The 15927-nt window shown below is 51.3% G+C and overlaps 8 protein-coding genes across 8 annotated transcripts; 3 read left to right on the top strand and 5 right to left on the bottom strand.

The window, feature by feature from the left end:
• Positions 1-54: 54 nt before the first annotated feature.
• Positions 55-1305, bottom strand: BO94DRAFT_581742 (SDR family NAD(P)-dependent oxidoreductase; the record flags this gene model as incomplete). Its single annotated transcript, XM_025615427.1, has 5 exons — positions 55-442; positions 473-525; positions 596-671; positions 738-994; positions 1051-1305. 5 exons carry the CDS (start codon positions 1303-1305, stop codon positions 55-57), a joined length of 1029 nt encoding a protein of 342 aa, XP_025472173.1.
• Positions 1306-1525: 220 nt separating this feature from the next.
• On the top strand, positions 1526-2761 carry BO94DRAFT_553305 (Gfo/Idh/MocA family protein; the record flags this gene model as incomplete). The annotated part of the gene is made up of 4 exons (XM_025613648.1): positions 1526-1559; positions 1622-1761; positions 1811-2368; positions 2411-2761. 4 exons carry the CDS (start codon positions 1526-1528, stop codon positions 2759-2761), a joined length of 1083 nt encoding a protein of 360 aa, XP_025472172.1.
• A 59-nt stretch (positions 2762-2820) lies between these two features.
• BO94DRAFT_563021 (HAD-like protein) lies at positions 2821-3933 on the bottom strand (the record flags this gene model as incomplete). Its single annotated transcript, XM_025614328.1, has 6 exons — positions 2821-3216; positions 3253-3314; positions 3379-3488; positions 3543-3564; positions 3638-3722; positions 3784-3933. The coding sequence occupies 6 exons, from the start codon at positions 3931-3933 to the stop codon at positions 2821-2823; spliced, it is 825 nt and encodes a 274-aa protein (XP_025472171.1).
• Positions 3934-4438: 505 nt separating this feature from the next.
• Positions 4439-5860, bottom strand: BO94DRAFT_553303 (sugar transporter; the record flags this gene model as incomplete). The annotated part of the gene is made up of 1 exon (XM_025613647.1): positions 4439-5860. One exon carries the CDS (start codon positions 5858-5860, stop codon positions 4439-4441), a length of 1422 nt encoding a protein of 473 aa, XP_025472170.1.
• Positions 5861-7237: 1377 nt separating this feature from the next.
• On the top strand, positions 7238-8225 carry BO94DRAFT_484251 (uncharacterized protein). Its single transcript, XM_025608950.1, has 2 exons — positions 7238-7889; positions 7941-8225. Exons 1-2 carry the CDS (start codon positions 7336-7338, stop codon positions 8131-8133), a joined length of 747 nt encoding a protein of 248 aa, XP_025472169.1. The 5' UTR covers positions 7238-7335; the 3' UTR covers positions 8134-8225.
• Positions 8226-8697: 472 nt separating this feature from the next.
• BO94DRAFT_226809 (uncharacterized protein) lies at positions 8698-10742 on the top strand. Its single transcript, XM_025606266.1, has 2 exons — positions 8698-9040; positions 9089-10742. The coding sequence occupies exons 1-2, from the start codon at positions 8931-8933 to the stop codon at positions 10560-10562; spliced, it is 1584 nt and encodes a 527-aa protein (XP_025472168.1). The 5' UTR covers positions 8698-8930; the 3' UTR covers positions 10563-10742.
• A 1057-nt stretch (positions 10743-11799) lies between these two features.
• Positions 11800-12787, bottom strand: BO94DRAFT_508678 (uncharacterized protein; the record flags this gene model as incomplete). The annotated part of the gene is made up of 4 exons (XM_025609672.1): positions 11800-12073; positions 12124-12425; positions 12480-12675; positions 12732-12787. The coding sequence occupies 4 exons, from the start codon at positions 12785-12787 to the stop codon at positions 11800-11802; spliced, it is 828 nt and encodes a 275-aa protein (XP_025472167.1).
• Positions 12788-13556: 769 nt separating this feature from the next.
• On the bottom strand, positions 13557-15607 carry BO94DRAFT_484244 (putative protein kinase). Its single transcript, XM_025608949.1, has 5 exons — positions 15010-15607; positions 14626-14948; positions 14254-14564; positions 14016-14178; positions 13557-13962 (listed from the first exon to the last, which is right to left on the bottom strand). The coding sequence occupies exons 1-5, from the start codon at positions 15252-15254 to the stop codon at positions 13784-13786; spliced, it is 1221 nt and encodes a 406-aa protein (XP_025472166.1). The 5' UTR covers positions 15255-15607; the 3' UTR covers positions 13557-13783.
• Between the last annotated feature and the right edge of the window lie 320 nt (positions 15608-15927).

The following is a 15927-nucleotide window of genomic DNA, read 5'->3' as shown; positions in this document are numbered from 1 at the left end:
TCCTATTCAGATTCATCTATTCATCTATTCATCCTCCATAACCTCATCATGCCTCTAATAATTCGCCCGATGCTTAAACGAACTCATCCCCCCATCAACCACCAAATCCTGCCCCGTCGTCCAACTACTCGTCGCCAGGAACAGAATCGCCGGCTTCAACTCCCTCGGCTCCGCCACTCTCCCAAACATCGACTCCTGGTTAAACTGCTTCACCAGGTCCGGGAAAGCCTCCTCCACCTGCTTGAACATGTCCGTGCGGGTGGACCCGGGCGAGAGCGTATTGACTCTAATTCCGTACTGCGCTAGCTCGAGAGCCAGGGGCTTGACGAGGCCACGTACCGCGGATTTCGATGCGATGTAGCAGCTCGTTTGCTGCACAACGGTACTGACGTGCACGGAGACGGAGGAAATGAAGATGATGGATCCGATCGGAGCCACGTCGCTGGGTTTAGGCTTGCCGAGTTTTTCTCACTTGCGGACCATGGCGTTTGCGCAGGCTTGGGCGACGAGGAAAGAGCCGATAAACTGTGTTCAGGATGTGTTAGGTAACGGGGGTTTGGATGGGTGGGTGGATGGATGGGTGACTTGCGTTGACGTTGAATGTGCGGCTGAGGTTTTGGTCGGAGGTGGTGAGGAAGGACTCGTCGGTTACGACCCCGGCGGCATTCACGCTACGTTGAGAGATGGGTGTCAGCTTGGGTGGGTTCGTTCTATTGATAATGTTAGGGTTTGCTTACTTGACATCAACGCTCCCGAACTCGCGTTCGATAGTCTCGATAACCTCGTTTACTTGCTCCCGAGAGGAAACATCCACCACGAATGACTTGATTTGGACACCGCAGCGCTCGGCAAGTTCCTCCAATGAGCCCGGCTTTGGGGTGCCAATGTCGAGAATGGCGATGCTGGCACCGGCTTCGGCGAGGGCTTCGGCAAAGGCGAATCCGAGGCCGCGTGCTCCGCCGGTAATCACGGCGGTTTTGCCTTTGAGTGCAAACTTGGCAATGTCAATACTAAGACTTGAATGTTTGGTGTGGAGGATTTGAAGCTCACTTGGTCCATCTCGTGGTATAGGGAACCCGGTAGGTGTGCTGGGAGGTTGGAGGACAGAGGAGTTTGAGAATTATTTCGGAATACAGAGAGGACAATGCCGAAGCGAGGGTTATGTTTAAATATCTCGCAAAAGTAATATTTCCCCGCTGGAGATGGAGATTCTGGTCGCACATGCCCGAAAGTCGATACGATCGTCCTGGTCCCTAGGGCTCTGCGTGATGCGGAGATTGCCCAAAACGGAAGAGATGCCCGCATGTTGCGGCTATCAATTCCCCATCTCAGCACGTATCGCCGCATCCCAGGCCAAATCTTCCATGCGCACCCCGCTAGATGTATAATATGACTGCTGCTGCTTCTCTATGAGGGATATTTTGGCTTTCTGCAAGAAACTGGTATTCCCCTCATTTGTTCTGTCATTGATAAAGCCTCCGAAGCCCCAGGAATCCTTCTTTCCAGCCAGAACCCCCCTTCGACCATGGAGCCGAAAACCATCCGCTGGGGCATCCTAGGTACCGGAGCCCCTCTCATAAGACCACCAGCCCATACATCGGTACTAACTACTCCCCACCAGCCACTGGCGAAATCGCGCAAACATTCACCAAAGACCTCCTCGTGGACCCCAGCACCCGGAATGTGACAACAATCAAACACACCGTAGTAGCAGCAGCCAGTTCCTCGGGCTCTGCTCGCGCCCAGTCCTTCCTAACCACCGTCGGGGCCCCCAACTCCGCCAAAGCCTACGGCTCCTACGAAGCCCTAGCCGCCGACCCCGCACTCCCACCACTACCGCAACGTCAAGCTGTGCCTTGAGTCCGGCAAGAACGTCCTCTGCGAAAAGGCCTTCACCGTGAATGCCGCGCAAGCGGCGGAGCTCGTGCGCATTGCGCGCGACAAGGATCTGTTCCTGATGGAGGCGCTGTGGACGCGATATTTCCCGCTCTCGGTGTATGTCCGTCAGGCCATCACGCAGGGCAGGCTGGGAACGATTATGCGTGCTTTCGCGGATAGTTCGCTGGACTTGAGTCCCGAGCAGAGCTTCGGACCGGATCATCGTATGGTGAGCCCGGCGCTTGCGGGCGGCGCTCTGCTAGATATGGGGATTTATAGTCTTACGTGGATTTTTCAGACGTTGTATACGACGCAGTCGTCTGAGGAGCGGGAGAGAGCTCCCCCGCCGACGGTGGTGTCGAGTGTGCAGAAGTATTCACTGACCGGGGTGGATGAGACGGTGAGTATGTTGTTGACTTTTCCCCGGGACACGGAGTTTGGTGGGGATATGCATGGCGTGGCGACGACGGGGTTTTGCGTCCCGAATGATGTTGATGGGAAGGGTACGGCTGGACCGGCTGTGCGGATTTAGGGGACGAAGGGCGAGTTGCAGGTCTGGCCACCTATTTACTGGTCGACTCGGACGAGGCTCGCTGCTGCGGATGGCACGGTCGAGGATAAGACGTGGACGCAGCCGGGGCCGGGAAGGGGGAGTAATTGGTTCAATGGGTATTCGATTGCGGGGAGGAATCCCGAGGGCGAGGGGTATGGGATGTTTTGGGAGGCAGATGAGGCTGGGTTGGCGTTGGTGGAGGGGAGGAAGGAGGGGCGGTCCTTCGGGCTTGATGAGTCGGTGCTCATCATGGAGATTATGGATAAGGTCAGGGAGCAGAATGGCCTGGTCTATCCTGAGGAGATTGAGGCCACGGACAGGACGACGTAGTTCTTAATCTACCAGTTAAATGTGTTGTCGCGGTCAGTCTATACTCTATAGATAACTTATCATCTAAACAAAAGCCCCCCCAATCTCAACCCTAACCACCCCCCTTGAACCCCCACCACCCTTACACTCCTCAAATCCTCCACAATCCAATCCGGCCCAGCAAGACTCAACTCCTCCAACGAATGCGACGTCCTAACAGCCAGAACCTCAAACCCAGCCGCCTTCCCCGCCCGAATCCCCGCGGGGGCATCCTCAACCACCAAAACCCTCGACTTTTCCACCCCAAGCCCCAACCGGTCCCGGCCAAGCAGATACCCCTGCGGGTCTGGCTTCCCGATCTGCACATCCTTAGCCGTAACAAGTATGCTCGGACGGACTAACCCAAGCCTGTCGATCCACCCGTTAATCAATGCCTGTGTTCCGGATGTTACGATGCCCCAGCGTGCCCTTGCGTTCTAGGGCTCAGTAAAGAGATGTCGGCTCCCAGGGACTTCGGAGACGTTTACACCGGTGCTGAATTCGTATGGGATGCGGGATTCCATTGCGCTTACATCTGATAAGGGTCAATTTCAGGACTAGATTAGATTGGGAAACGGAAGGTATGTGGTTGGTCTCACAGTCCCAATTTGCCTTGGTAGGGTCGTACAGCGCAAGGGTATCAATTGTGCGGCATCCGTGCGAAGTGGAAAGGACAGTTGAGGGGTTAATTCCGAGGTCTGCGGCGATACTAGATATGACATATGAATTGGTGGTCTTGTTTGATGTGGTGGAGCTCAATAACCTATGCCAGAATTTGATGACGGCTGGTCTAGAGTTTTAGTAATGTAGCCACTACATTATCGGAGTCAAGAGGTGTGTTGGAATGTATGCACCTACCTTGCGTCGTGTCGAGAATCGTGCCATCAAAGTCTAGCAGCACAGCATCAAATGCGTACTCCTGAGTCGGGGCCGCAGATGACCCCTTGGCGAGTGGTGATGATATGATGTTTGTGAGGGCTCGTAACCTGTGAAGTGGCGCGTACGTAGGTGGAAGGCCCAATGGGATGAGATGTGTGGCCGTGGAGGATCACGGCAGGCAGCGAGGTGAGGAAGAGGTGGTGGAGGTCCCGTGACCCTAGGCAACCGCTAGCAGTGTTGCACAATGAACCGTGAGTGAAGGATTTCATGTGCATTGAAGAATCAAGAATTTTGCCTCCACTTCCTTGGGGAGGGCCCCGGTGGATGTTCAATGGATGCGGGTTTCATTTCCTAATAGGAATTGCCCGCCGGACCAGGCTAGGCTTGGCGTGTGCGGAGCCAAGGACGGGGTGCATTCTGCATGGTCCACTGCGATTACTGCGTACACTAAGAATAAAATAGTACCATAATGCCATGGCTATGCGTCAACTTCAATTCGCATCCGGTATTCTGCATGTGGTGATGTGTGACAGGAGAAAAGATAGACAACAACATTGCACAATTGATCCATCCACAGCCGCTGGATGCCTTGATACAGTGTCACTCGCGACACCAGTTAGACTGGTACTTGCACTTGGTAAACTCATTCCAAGTCAAATCAGGCAGAATACCCTCAAACCCCATCACTCTTAGTATAAGGATTAACCTGCGTACCAGCAAACTTCCTCGCCGACGTGCCTGATCGAAACAAAACATGCAACTCCTCATACGTGCGGTCCTTCATTTCCGGCAACCGAAAGTAAGCCCAGAGCATCGAAAGAAAGCAAGTCCCCCGTACAGGAAAAATGTCTTTCCCTTCAGATTCGCCTCGTCTGGGTTCAGCATATACGGCGTAGCAACGCCAAAGGCGATAAACCAGAAATAGAACGAGCAGCGGCCAATCGCGATGGTTTTTGCTCTGAGTCGGGTGGAGCCGACTTCGCTGACGATGCAGAAGGCCAACGGACCGACAGACCCGTCGTAGAACGAGACCCAGATAACCAACAGGATGGACTGGGCCCAGGTTGCGGCGTGGTTAGATTCCGGGGCCAGGGCGGCGAATCCGATGGCTAGCATCGTCAGGCACATTAGGGCGAGGCCACCGATGAAGATCGTGCGGCGACCATAGTGCGTCATGAGAAACCAGGCGACGAGGGTGCCGACGAAGCCAAGAGCGTAGTAGCCGATGCTGATATCGAAGGCCGTGGCGCCACTGACGCCCGCCTGCTGGAAGAAATACGTGTTGTACTGGTTCATGGAGATACCAGCAAAGACTTGAATCGGCCATGCGATTAGCGCAATCTCCGTCCTGCGGAGATCAACGCCCTTGAAGCAGTCCCAGTACGAGCTGCTGTCGAGTTTCTTCTCCTGCTCGTCGGTGCGGATCATCATTGCGAGGGTTTTTTCGGGATACGTTGCTGGAGACAGTCGTCGTAATGAATGCTCGGCTTCGTCTAGCCGGCCCTTGCGGAGAAGCCACCAGGGGGACTCTGGGCAGAAGAGTAGCCCCGCGCAGAGAGGAACGGGCCATACCCACTGGATCGCGAAGGGGATCCCGTACGCCCATTTCCCTTGCATCCCCTGGGCCCCGCGAAAAATCCCCGCCGCAATTAACTGGCCCACCACCCAGGTCATGTTGATGAAGGTGGTGAGGTAGCCGCGGAGGACAACGGGACACACTTCGGAGGCATATGTCGGGGCCGCCGCGGTAAAAATGCCCCAGGAGAGGCCGCAAAGCAGCTGGCCAACCAGGAGTAGAGCTTTGGTCTGACCGAACACTAGAATGAAAGTGAACCCCGTGAGAGCAGCATGAGCTAGTGCGAGCGTTTTCTTCATCCCGATCCGCTCCGTGATGTGCCCGTTAAGCAAGATTCCGAAGATCGTGCCGATGTAGCCGGCATTGCCGAGGGCTGTTTGCCAGGCGGCAGTGATCTGATAGCTGCCATCGTGAAAGGGTTCCCCGAATCTCCGTTTGAAGGAGTCCTGGGCGAACAGCTGGCCGATGACGGCCATGTCGTAGCCTTCCATGATACAGGCGGCGGATACGAGTACGGACCATCCAACGGCTTTGGGGTAGAGCTTCAGTGCTTGTACCAGGGTGAGATTGTGCTCTGCCTCGGTGGCTTCTCTGGCGTCGTTGAAGAGTTGTTTTGCGGAGGACATATCATTGTCGATAACATTGTCGGGGCTGGGGTTCTCAATGTGGTCGGCTGAAACCTTTTTGCCGTCCTCGAGCTGATGCGTCATGACTGAATGACGTTGGAATATTCAAAGAGATGAACTTGGAGGAACAAATCAATGTGTGATAGCAAGTCAATTTGACAATGGTAACACGAGGGCTTTTATATTTGAGGGCGGGGGTCTCTCCGCGGCCCCAGGAATGTGGGGGAATCCGGGGAATACCCTTTTGGGATGCCGGCCCGCTCAGCAAACATCGTCGAGCTGGCCGGTATTAAGGCTCGGAACAATCTGGTACTCTATTACAGGGTATGTAAGCCAAGTTTTGATGAGTTCGTTTTCTCCCTTATGCATGGGATACGAAGACAATGCAGAATACTGTAATATATATAAAAGGTTCTGAGCGATTTATGAGATATACTCGTCTTCGTTATCTAGACATAATTCATAACATAGAAGTCACAAAATTATTAATCATTTTTAATAAAAGTTCAATAGTCGGAATTGTTACTGAAGAGTAATCATGGGAAATCTGGGTGTGATTGTAAGATGTTAATGGCTGGGTTCACGGTACACTGCGTTTGTAAACAATATCTTCTATTGGCTTACACCGCTACCAAAGTACAATAAAGTGAAATTCAAGCAAGACTAATGGATGATATAACTAAAGGGTCTTTGCGGATGGATACGGAGCACCCAGGAAGGTAGTTCAAATCTGTTCTATTGAACTTTCCAACCGTAATTCTGGTTCTTCCATGGTAGGGATGTTATGCCACTAGAGCGAGCGCAGGGTTGATTTGTAGAATAAATTATATCAAAATTAATCTAAAAAAATTAGTTTTGAAAGATCCCGATCTTACTCTAGAATTAAGACCTCTTTATATTTAACATTGGTACATACAACTGGCCAATCAGAGCCCCTTTTCATACAAAGTGACCGGTGCATTGAGACGAGGGGATTCATAGAGCCGTGGCCGACCCACTCCTTTAAGTTGGGTTGGAGAACTATTATACTTCCGAGGCGGACTGCGTTGGATATAGGGCATGTTCCCTGCCATATATTTACGTGTTCTCCACAGGCTGTAAAAATGACCGTTGAAGAACCAGAGAGTTACCGACACTGTGCTCGGACTTGAGCGGCACAAAGAGTCAACAGCTATTTGCAACCCAATCATCCAGAATTCTAGGGACCCGTTGGTCACACAGTTGATATTCTCGTAAACAAAGAAATTGCTTACAGTCAAGTGACGTCACCTGTTGGTTCCTGCCCGTCTCCGCAACGATCAACTGGAAGCGCAGCATCCGCGGGAACCCGAGCCGCTCATCCTATCTATCTCCATGTAAATCCTCTGCATTTCCCCTCAGAACACACTTCTATCCTTGACTTTATCGCTATTATTCCTCTTTCTCCACGCTCTGTAAGGGTTAACGAGATTGTAAACAAACAAAAAAAAAGAGCAATGTCCTCCACCCCCGCCCATCATATTCACCACCTCATCATCCAGCCGGCCGACGCCGCGCTCTCCCCACCGGAAAGCTACTTCTTCATCCAGGACGGGCTCATTATTACCTGTGGAATTCTCTACGCGTTTTGCTACATCTTCTACATGATCCGCACCTATAGCGACCGGACATACCCATTAGCCTCGGTTCAAGGAATCCACTTTATGAGTCTAACGCTCGCTTATGAGCTATACTACGCGGTGGTGATCACAACGACGACTTTCGAGCTTCTCGGATTTCTGGTCTGGTTTCTGCTCGACGTGGGATTCGTTGCGGTGGCTCTCTGGCGAGTGCATGAAAAGCGCAATAGATGGGGGATAGTACGGAGGATGGTGGGTTTTGTAGTGGCTGCCATGGGTCTGCTGAGGGGGTTGGCGATGGTGTGGCCGGATGAAAGGGAGCAGATTACAGCGTACTGGACAGGCATTCTACTACAGGTTCCGATCAGTTGGGTTTGTTTATGGACCCTCTGGAAGGGTCAGAGTACCAAGGGACATTCCTTGGAGATCTGGTAAGTATTCCCTATTTCAAGTCTGACGGGCGGTCGGATACTGATGAATAGGCTCATGCGATACCTGGGCTGCTACGCGGCTTATGCGGTATTCTTCTGGAGATATTGGAATGTGCCACAGAACTGGAGCTATGTGGCTTCGGTGTGGAGTGTGGCGGTGATTGCGTGGACGTTGCTGCTAGAGACGGTCTATCCGTTTGTTTATATCTGGGTTTATCAGACATCGAAGGTGAAGGGGGAGTAAACCTGTGATACACCTTGAACATTATTAGAATATTCTTATAGTTCGCGGGCGCTTATCCCACCAACCTTAGTCGGGATAGAATGGACAAAATGGACAATCATCGGTCAAGCGGGGCGCTAACCGGGTAAAAAGCATCGCGGTCACGGGCCCCCAGGCGGTGTGGATCGGCCACTCCGTACACTCCGCCGGGCACCTGTCATAGATGCCTGACCTCCGTTTCACCTCCCACCTGCAATTGACTTTAGCTTCACGGCGGCATCGCAAATCCCTCATGCCACTGGAAGCCCTGTGTCATGCCTGTTCAGTTCGCCTTGGCTGGTAACGGGCTGAAGACGAGGCTCACTTGGTCAGGCAGGATCCCTTGACATTGGTCGAATCAGAATGTTGTATCTGACGAGGCTTCACGGAGTCTAGTATAGATCAGAATCTAATTCCATGGCAAATCCCACCACGATTGTCCGATCGCCCATCCAGCACAACGACTCTGGGTGATTCTATTTGCGATCGTGGTCGGTAACCTTGCCAGCTCAGACCACCTCAGTTCCGGAACAGCACATCCCAATCAGAAGTCCCCAGCTTTCCTGCATGTCAAAACACGTTACCAGTACAACCTTGCATATGCAGATGCAAATGACGTGGTTGCGCGCGCAGTTGGCTTGGTGAGGCTTCAGAGGCCCACTCTTCACCCCTTCATCCCTTCTAAAAGCACTGCGCCGCGCAGGACGACTTCTCAATCTCAGAATATTCCTGTCCTATCTGAATCATTCTTCTTTAATCTCAGACACGAAATCGACAAAATGGGCCAGAAAAACTACAAGCGGCTGTACTACAACCTCCTACGCTCCCAGGATAATGAGGAGCATACTCAAGAACACCCGATCACTGAGTATCCCCAGCCAGAGATAAGGTTAGCAAGAACCTCCCATTTCTATGTCAATGCTAACGTGAATCATAGCTCTTACACAACTCCTATTGTCACCATCATCATCGGCAAGAGCCGCTTCCAGGTCGCCGAATACCACCTGCGCCCGTACTCCAGCCTCGAGCTTCATTCATCCGAGCTCAGGATCAATGACATCAACGAAGACATCGGACATACCTTTGTCCACTTTCTCAGCACTGGCGCCTACGAAACATTGAAGCCGACCGATCTTGATCCGGAATCCTGCCCCTGGGCTCGCGAATTCGAGCGAAGTGTGCATGCATACCATGCTGCGAGACGTTACAACATCTTTGGACTTGAGGAGCATGCTAAGCGGTATATGGTAACCTTCAGCGAAGAGGTATCTACGCGGCAGCTTCTGAAAACAGTCAGCAAGGTGTACTCGGAACTTCCGGGTCATGATTCATGGTTTGAGGGATTCGTCCGGGACAAGCTCACCTCGGCCTTTACCAAGGATGAGTACAGCTTCAGATACCGGGTTGTTCGCGATGGACTGGGATCAGATGATGATTTCAACCGGTTCTTGATGTATACGACCTTGGAGATCTACGCTGAAAAATTGGCTTCCCTGCGGGAAGTTCCCGCGCCCGGACCGCAGCTGAACGGACACCAACCCAATGGCCACGCCGATATTCATTTCGACAAGGGCTCTGTTGTAGAGCAGCAACGGGATGATTCTCATGGTGAGAAGGAAGACAGCTCGCAGCCATATCCGGATGCGCCGCTGTCTGCGGACGACACTCCGACCGTTGTTAATGCCGGCCATTCACGACCAGGATCGCCGGTCCCACCCTCATCAGCCTTCCTCGACTCCCCAGCCCAGAATGGCTTCAATTGGGCCGAATCGTGCAGTGATTCTGCACCGATCGACTTTCCGACATTTGCACCTTCTCCGCCTCTAGTCAGGCGACCGAGTACGGCGTGGGCAGATCCCGAACCAGAGCGAGAGGCAGATCCAGAGCCGGAGCTGAAACCAGAGGCCAAGCCAGAGCCGGAGCTGCAGCTGCAGCCGGAGCTAGAGCCAGTGCCTGAGTTGAAGCCGGAGCCTGTGAAGCCGGAGCCTGTACCGGAGTCTGAGTCCGCGTTGAAATCGGAGCTTGTGTTGCCGGAGCCTGTGCTGCCGGAGCCGGTGAAGTCGGAGCCTGTGTTCAAGTCTGAGCCGGAGCCAATTCTGAAGCCCACCCCAGAGTCAGTGTTTAAGCCAGCAGAACCAGAGCCAATGGGAATCCCAAAGTCGGTAGTCAATCTCCCAAAGCCAGAACCAAGCTTCGGGATGTTTGGAAAGTCTGTACCGGCGAATCTCCCAAAGTCGGAACCAGTCCCAAAGTCAGAGCCAGCCGATGCGCCACCGGAGCAACCTCAAGCTCCCAAAAAAAAGAACAAGCCCAACTCGCACCGAAGAAAGAGAAAGGCGCAGGCGCTGGCCGCGGCTGCCCAAAACTCCGGAGTACTAGTCAACGATTCGGCAGCAAAGCCGTCTCATTGATGGCGCAGATCCTCAAAAGCAGTGTCTGCCACTGCTTTGTATTACCAACCCGAATTGTCACCCTCACTTGGAATTTCCTTACATCCCTTTTTCGCCCAGTATCTCGACTTCATAGGGAAGTCGTGGGGCTCCTACACTCGTTCGTCTCATTTCTTATGTTAGCCTATTATTCTTTGTTTGTCTTTTGGTATGGAGTCATTCGTTTGTGAATGTGCAAGGCAGGAAGCCCAGCCTATTATCAGTGACATTATTGGGATATACAGGACTGCATTAGAAATGATACCCTTGTGACCTTGTTTCGTATGCGATGCTGCATCAAGCAGGCCAGTAAATTGAGCGTAAGAGCAGAGTAATTGCTGCTAGGCTCTATGTATAGGGCGGAAGGGCATTGTAGTAGCGAACGTGATCACCAATAATACCCACTGAGTTAGAATGGAAACAAATTTGACATCAAGCTCTAGGTGAGGTTCACCGCACACTCGGTGTATATTGAACAGCTATCAACCCCGATGAAATAGTAAGCCGCTGCTATCGTGGAGACCCGACTGACGAACAAGTTCCCAAGCATAACAATCGGCCTGAAGCTGCTACAGCTGCGCAAAGAACTTGTCATTCTATTGTTGGTGTTACTGCAGAAACTCAAGTTATCAAAGGCCTGAATCATCAACAGAACATGCGATTCAAAGAGGACTACTGTAAAGAAACCTGTACAGATGCAAAAAGCACAAAAAAAACCATTCCGACTGGATCACCTGATGTTAATGGCTTGACTCTCTCCACACGACTCACCTCCGGGCTACTCCCATCCTCACACATATCGATTTCCAAAAACAATCAATAATTATCCATTGAGGCGATTTCTCTATCCCGATAACGATCATTCAAGATTGTATATCAATGTCAAGGCAGTGATCATGGGCTATGTGAGGCCACCAGAACAGCCGGACCGTCTCTCAAAATAATCCCACTACTGTCATTCTCCATGCTAACGTATACGGAATAACAATGGAAGCCAAAAGACCCTACTTATAGACCTTCACGCAGTACTAAATAGTCGCTCGAACCTTACTCCACCTCGTTCATCCGTCGGCTCGATGAGTCAAAAATAAGCAAAATCACGCCATCGCGCTAAGGCAACATTAATCGACACTAAGTCTCCCCACCGTTCGTGACCTACTTTATCTTCACGCTCAGTATGAGAACTGACTGAATTCACTGGTGAAAATCAGGTGGAGATTTAGTGCGCCCGGTAATACTTCCATGCCAAATATCCACCTATCCCAGCGATCGCGGCAACGGTGGTGCCCAGATTTACCATGGCTGCTTTGACTCGGGGCTCTACATATTTCTCGACAATCTTGTGGAATGTGTCGGGCTCATTGCCACGAGGATATTTCTGCTCTGGGATCTCTACGTCCAGGAATGGGCAAATCTGATCCCAGCCCAGACCATCCTCAAGCCTGACGACGAGAAGCCTGTCTTTTGGTAGCGTCTCCTTGGCAGTTCGGATGCTATGCAAGGTCAGCCATTACCCATGATTAGTTACGGAGGCAATACTCACTATTCGACATAGTTTTTGCGGAGAGCTGCCTCGTTGTCCGGATGTCCAGGGTATGTGCCATCCGAGTAGGCCAAGTACATCATTTCGGCGAGGTGGAAAAACTCGCCCAGCTCCGCGTCACAATGCTTCAGAATATCCATTGGAAGCTTGTCTGCCACCTTGATCGCCTCGCCAATAGTGTTATTGAACGACTTGACCCATTTGTCAGGCGATCGCTCGGTCAATATGAACTTGACTTCAGGGTCTTCCATATACGTTTCCAAGGAACGAAGTCCAACATAGCTTGGGATCTCCATCAAGCACTTGACATTGTCAGCACTTTACTGTGTATCAGAATGGAGGTATCGGACACTCACGTCAAAACTTCCTATCCACTTATCGAGATCTGACGTCTCATATTTCTTGATCGCTGCGAATCGATTATTCTGCGCAATGATACCTTCCGTGAAGGCTTTGATGTGAGGCCGCCCACCCTTGGTCATCAGGTCAATCATGTGGTATGGCGTATAACCGAGCATCTGCAAGGCTTCATGAAGGCCTAGCGTGCCTGATCTGTGGTTCTGTCAGCTGGGCAATTAAAGCCTAGGTGGACTGCTAGTCAGAATCACCTGCTACAGCTGGCCACAATGAGCCGCATCTTCTTCTTGTCCGCTGGCTGAGACATGATGATCTGACTGTGACAAAAACTTTCAACTAGACCAAAAGAGCTATCTCCGGGATAGGGATCAGCTTCAAGGATGGATAAATTTCAACAGAATATCCACGGTCGGATTTGAGGGGTGTCTCACGGCAGAGGACCCCATATTTATCTCCCCTCTTTCTCATTTCCCGTCCCATTCCCTGGTTTTCGAGCAGAGACCTAACCGACCAGTGAGCTCGACTGCTAAGGATGCAGCTAGTTGCTAGTGTTTCTCGGTTGCGCCATGGTCCAACGGCTTCCCAACTACACCTATCATGAGAGGCAGAATTACTTGCTGTGGAGAAACAACGGCCGTGACAGCGGCATGTGGAGCCATCAGGTCCACTTGAACTGGCTGCAGTACCAGCCGTGAAATGAAGGCAAGGCCAGGAGTGGGCACGGACTAAGTGGGAAGAATTCTTGATCAATGCACTGACCCCGACACGAGCTGTTAAGGGGTTGGTGCCTCTCTTTCGGCGAACCAGCCTACAGCCTCGCTAGCTACCCTCGTGGGCATCGGCGGGATGCAAAGAGCTCAGAGTATCTTGACAGCCTTATGTCGTGATTTCAACAGCCAGTGATATTGCACAAGCCCCTCAGTCTCCACCCACCTCGTGTTGCGATGATCAGTTACTGGATCCATGCAAGTCGTTCTTCATATAGCTTTGCCTACCGACCCGAGGCTTTCTCCCAGAAACCCCACGAATTAGACGTTATCCTGGACGTGAACACCTTCTCCTAATGGCAGTCTACCACAAGCGGATCATATAGTTTTTCACGTTTCATACGGACAAAAACGATATACCGCTGGGCTCTGGAGAACAGGCGGAACAAGAAACTGTCCCAACATACTTTGACTAACGATATAATGACAAGAAACCGAACCGCAGAAATCCCTTTGGCTGAGGGTATGTGTTTCTCCTAAAAGACCCCACGACAACCTCATATCACAAAAACGAAAGAAGAAAACAAAAGTCTACCCTAAGGACCCGTCAACCAAGGATCAGTTAAAAGTTCTCGGGCGCTCTGCCTTTCCTCCGGATCCCAACGCAACATCTTTCTCACAAACCGCATAAACATCTCTTTATTCTCGCCCTCAAGATACTCTTCCGAGTCTTCCAACGAATTGTCTGGAATCTCAACCGTATGCTTCCATTGCCCTATTCATTGCATTAGCCAAAGTCCAACCCTCCGATCAAAGGGGCTATAATACCTAACGAATCCCAATACAATTCACTCCGAGACGACTTCCGAAGAAACCCAACCGGTGGGGGACCCAACACCGCTACCATTTCCGCGAGAAGATGAGCATTCGAATGAACTCCGTCGGGTCCTCTACCATCAAACAGATGATGATCTTCAAACAAGTCCCAGATCTACATATCAGTCAGTGACCCCCACTCAACCTCCATATCTTCAAAAAAAGGAACAAACAACAAGGATTGACCTACCAATGCTCCCACATTCCAAATATCAACCTTTTCCGTCCATCTCATCCCGAGAACAACCTCGGGCGCACGATAAATATCCGGCTGAATCAAGCCATCATGTTCATCACCCATCCTAGCCTCCCCAAAATCACAAAGAACTGGCATCCCAAAGCCACCATTCCATCCCTTCTCCCGCCGAAACAACCGGCTCTGATAGACGATATATCCCCCATCTACCTTTCGCGGACTGGGTTCACGTTGCTCATCCTCATCCCATTGGCGGAATATCCCATCATCCATCGAGCCAATAATAATATTTTTGGCTTGTATATCTATTCGCACGACGAAATCAGACTCAACCAGCCATGAGACGCTCTCAGAACCAAAACAAACCAGTATGTATCACCCCCGCCTCCGAATGTAAATAATCAAGCCCCAGCAACAATTGCTGCAACGCCCCTTTCAACAAATCCTCAGAAAGACTTTTCGGATTCAAGGTTGCTTGGAAATGCAACAGACTGGTCAAAAGAGGTTCGTACACAATACATTGATGGCTCCCTTCCGGCCCTGCGACCTGGAATTCCTCAATCATGGACCGAACCAAACCCCTCCCAGGATGATTTGTCTTCATCCCTGCGAGATGTTTCAGAATACGGACTTCCTGATTGGCTTCAGGGCCCCGGATGTACACTTTTAATGCGATGTATCGATGGTCACTGATGACACGATTAGCCTCGTTGAGTAGATTCAATGCGGGCATGGGATGGCTATGGTTACTGAAGATCACGACACAGCCAAACCGTGGAATTAGCGCCAAAACCCAGCTTGCTGAGAACCTGGTATTTAGACTCGAACACGTCTCCATATTTGACCGGATAGAAGAGGCCTCGCTCATAGGCGGGCATTCGCTCTTCTTCAATCTTTGTGGCGGGGTCCAGTACAGGGAAGTTAGAAGATGTAGAGATGCGTCGAGGAGACGGTGGCCTTCGAAAGAAGCGACCCAGCCGATGAAAGGGTTTCATATCGAAGACGCCATACAATAACAGATCAGGATACAATTACGGTTTTAAGACTAACTATCACGGTTGGACCTGCAGTCAGAACAAAAGGCTTTGGTCAGGGTGTCTGTAGGATGTTGGTGGATGGAGGAAGGTTAGAAGCCCGGGATTGCTTCGTTAACCAGGGATGATGGACCCGGTGCCCATGGTCACGTGGTCATCACGGGCCAAGTGGCTGGGAAGAAACCCAAGTGCTGCAAATGATATGTCACGTTCATACCAGTAGGCCAAAACGGTATACCGCTGGCATCTGGAGAACAGACAGGATGAAGACTGTATCCCAACATACTATTTTCAGTCACGAGATCAACGGAAAGCATTCTATATTTAGAAGTCTCGAACCCATGTACCTTCTCGGGATGATATGATTTGATGAACCTCCCAAGACAATGCTAGATAGTACTGGCTCGATCATCCTGGCGACAATAGCCAGTGCAACAGGCTTCTGCCCGCCAGCCTGACCAGCCACTACCTAAGACTTGCTGCTATAGGTATCGATACGCGATAAGTGAAAACGGACCAAACCAAAGAAAAAGAAGAAGAAAAAAAAAAAAAAAAAAAAAAGAATAACACGCAACAGATCCACCATCTAGGCGCCCCCCAAAGGAAGTCTCACGCTCAACAACCTTCCCCCCCC

The sequence above is a fragment of the Aspergillus sclerotioniger genome, assembly GCF_003184525.1.
Source record: "Aspergillus sclerotioniger CBS 115572 chromosome Unknown BO94scaffold_3, whole genome shotgun sequence".
Classification (NCBI taxonomy): Eukaryota; Fungi; Ascomycota; class Eurotiomycetes; order Eurotiales; family Aspergillaceae; genus Aspergillus; species Aspergillus sclerotioniger.
This window is presented reverse-complemented; position numbering and strand designations above follow the sequence as displayed.

Excerpts from the sequence above, each read along its gene's own strand:
- BO94DRAFT_484251 (XM_025608950.1), top strand. The coding sequence starts at position 7,336 with ATGTCCTCCACCCCCGCCCATCATATTCACCACCTCATCATCCAGCCG. Across the intron at positions 7,890-7,940 it reads GGACATTCCTTGGAGATCTG|GCTCATGCGATACCTGGGCT; the intron begins GTAAGTATTCCC and ends ACTGATGAATAG.
- BO94DRAFT_226809 (XM_025606266.1), top strand. The coding sequence starts at position 8,931 with ATGGGCCAGAAAAACTACAAGCGGCTGTACTACAACCTCCTACGCTCC. Across the intron at positions 9,041-9,088 it reads TATCCCCAGCCAGAGATAAG|CTCTTACACAACTCCTATTG; the intron begins GTTAGCAAGAAC and ends CGTGAATCATAG.
- BO94DRAFT_484244 (XM_025608949.1), bottom strand. The coding sequence starts at position 15,254 with ATGAAACCCTTTCATCGGCTGGGTCGCTTCTTTCGAAGGCCACCGTCT. Across the intron at positions 14,179-14,253 it reads TTTGGAATGTGGGAGCATTG|ATCTGGGACTTGTTTGAAGA; the intron begins GTAGGTCAATCC and ends ACTGATATGTAG. Across the intron at positions 13,963-14,015 it reads ATTGTATTGGGATTCGTTAG|GGCAATGGAAGCATACGGTT; the intron begins GTATTATAGCCC and ends TGCAATGAATAG.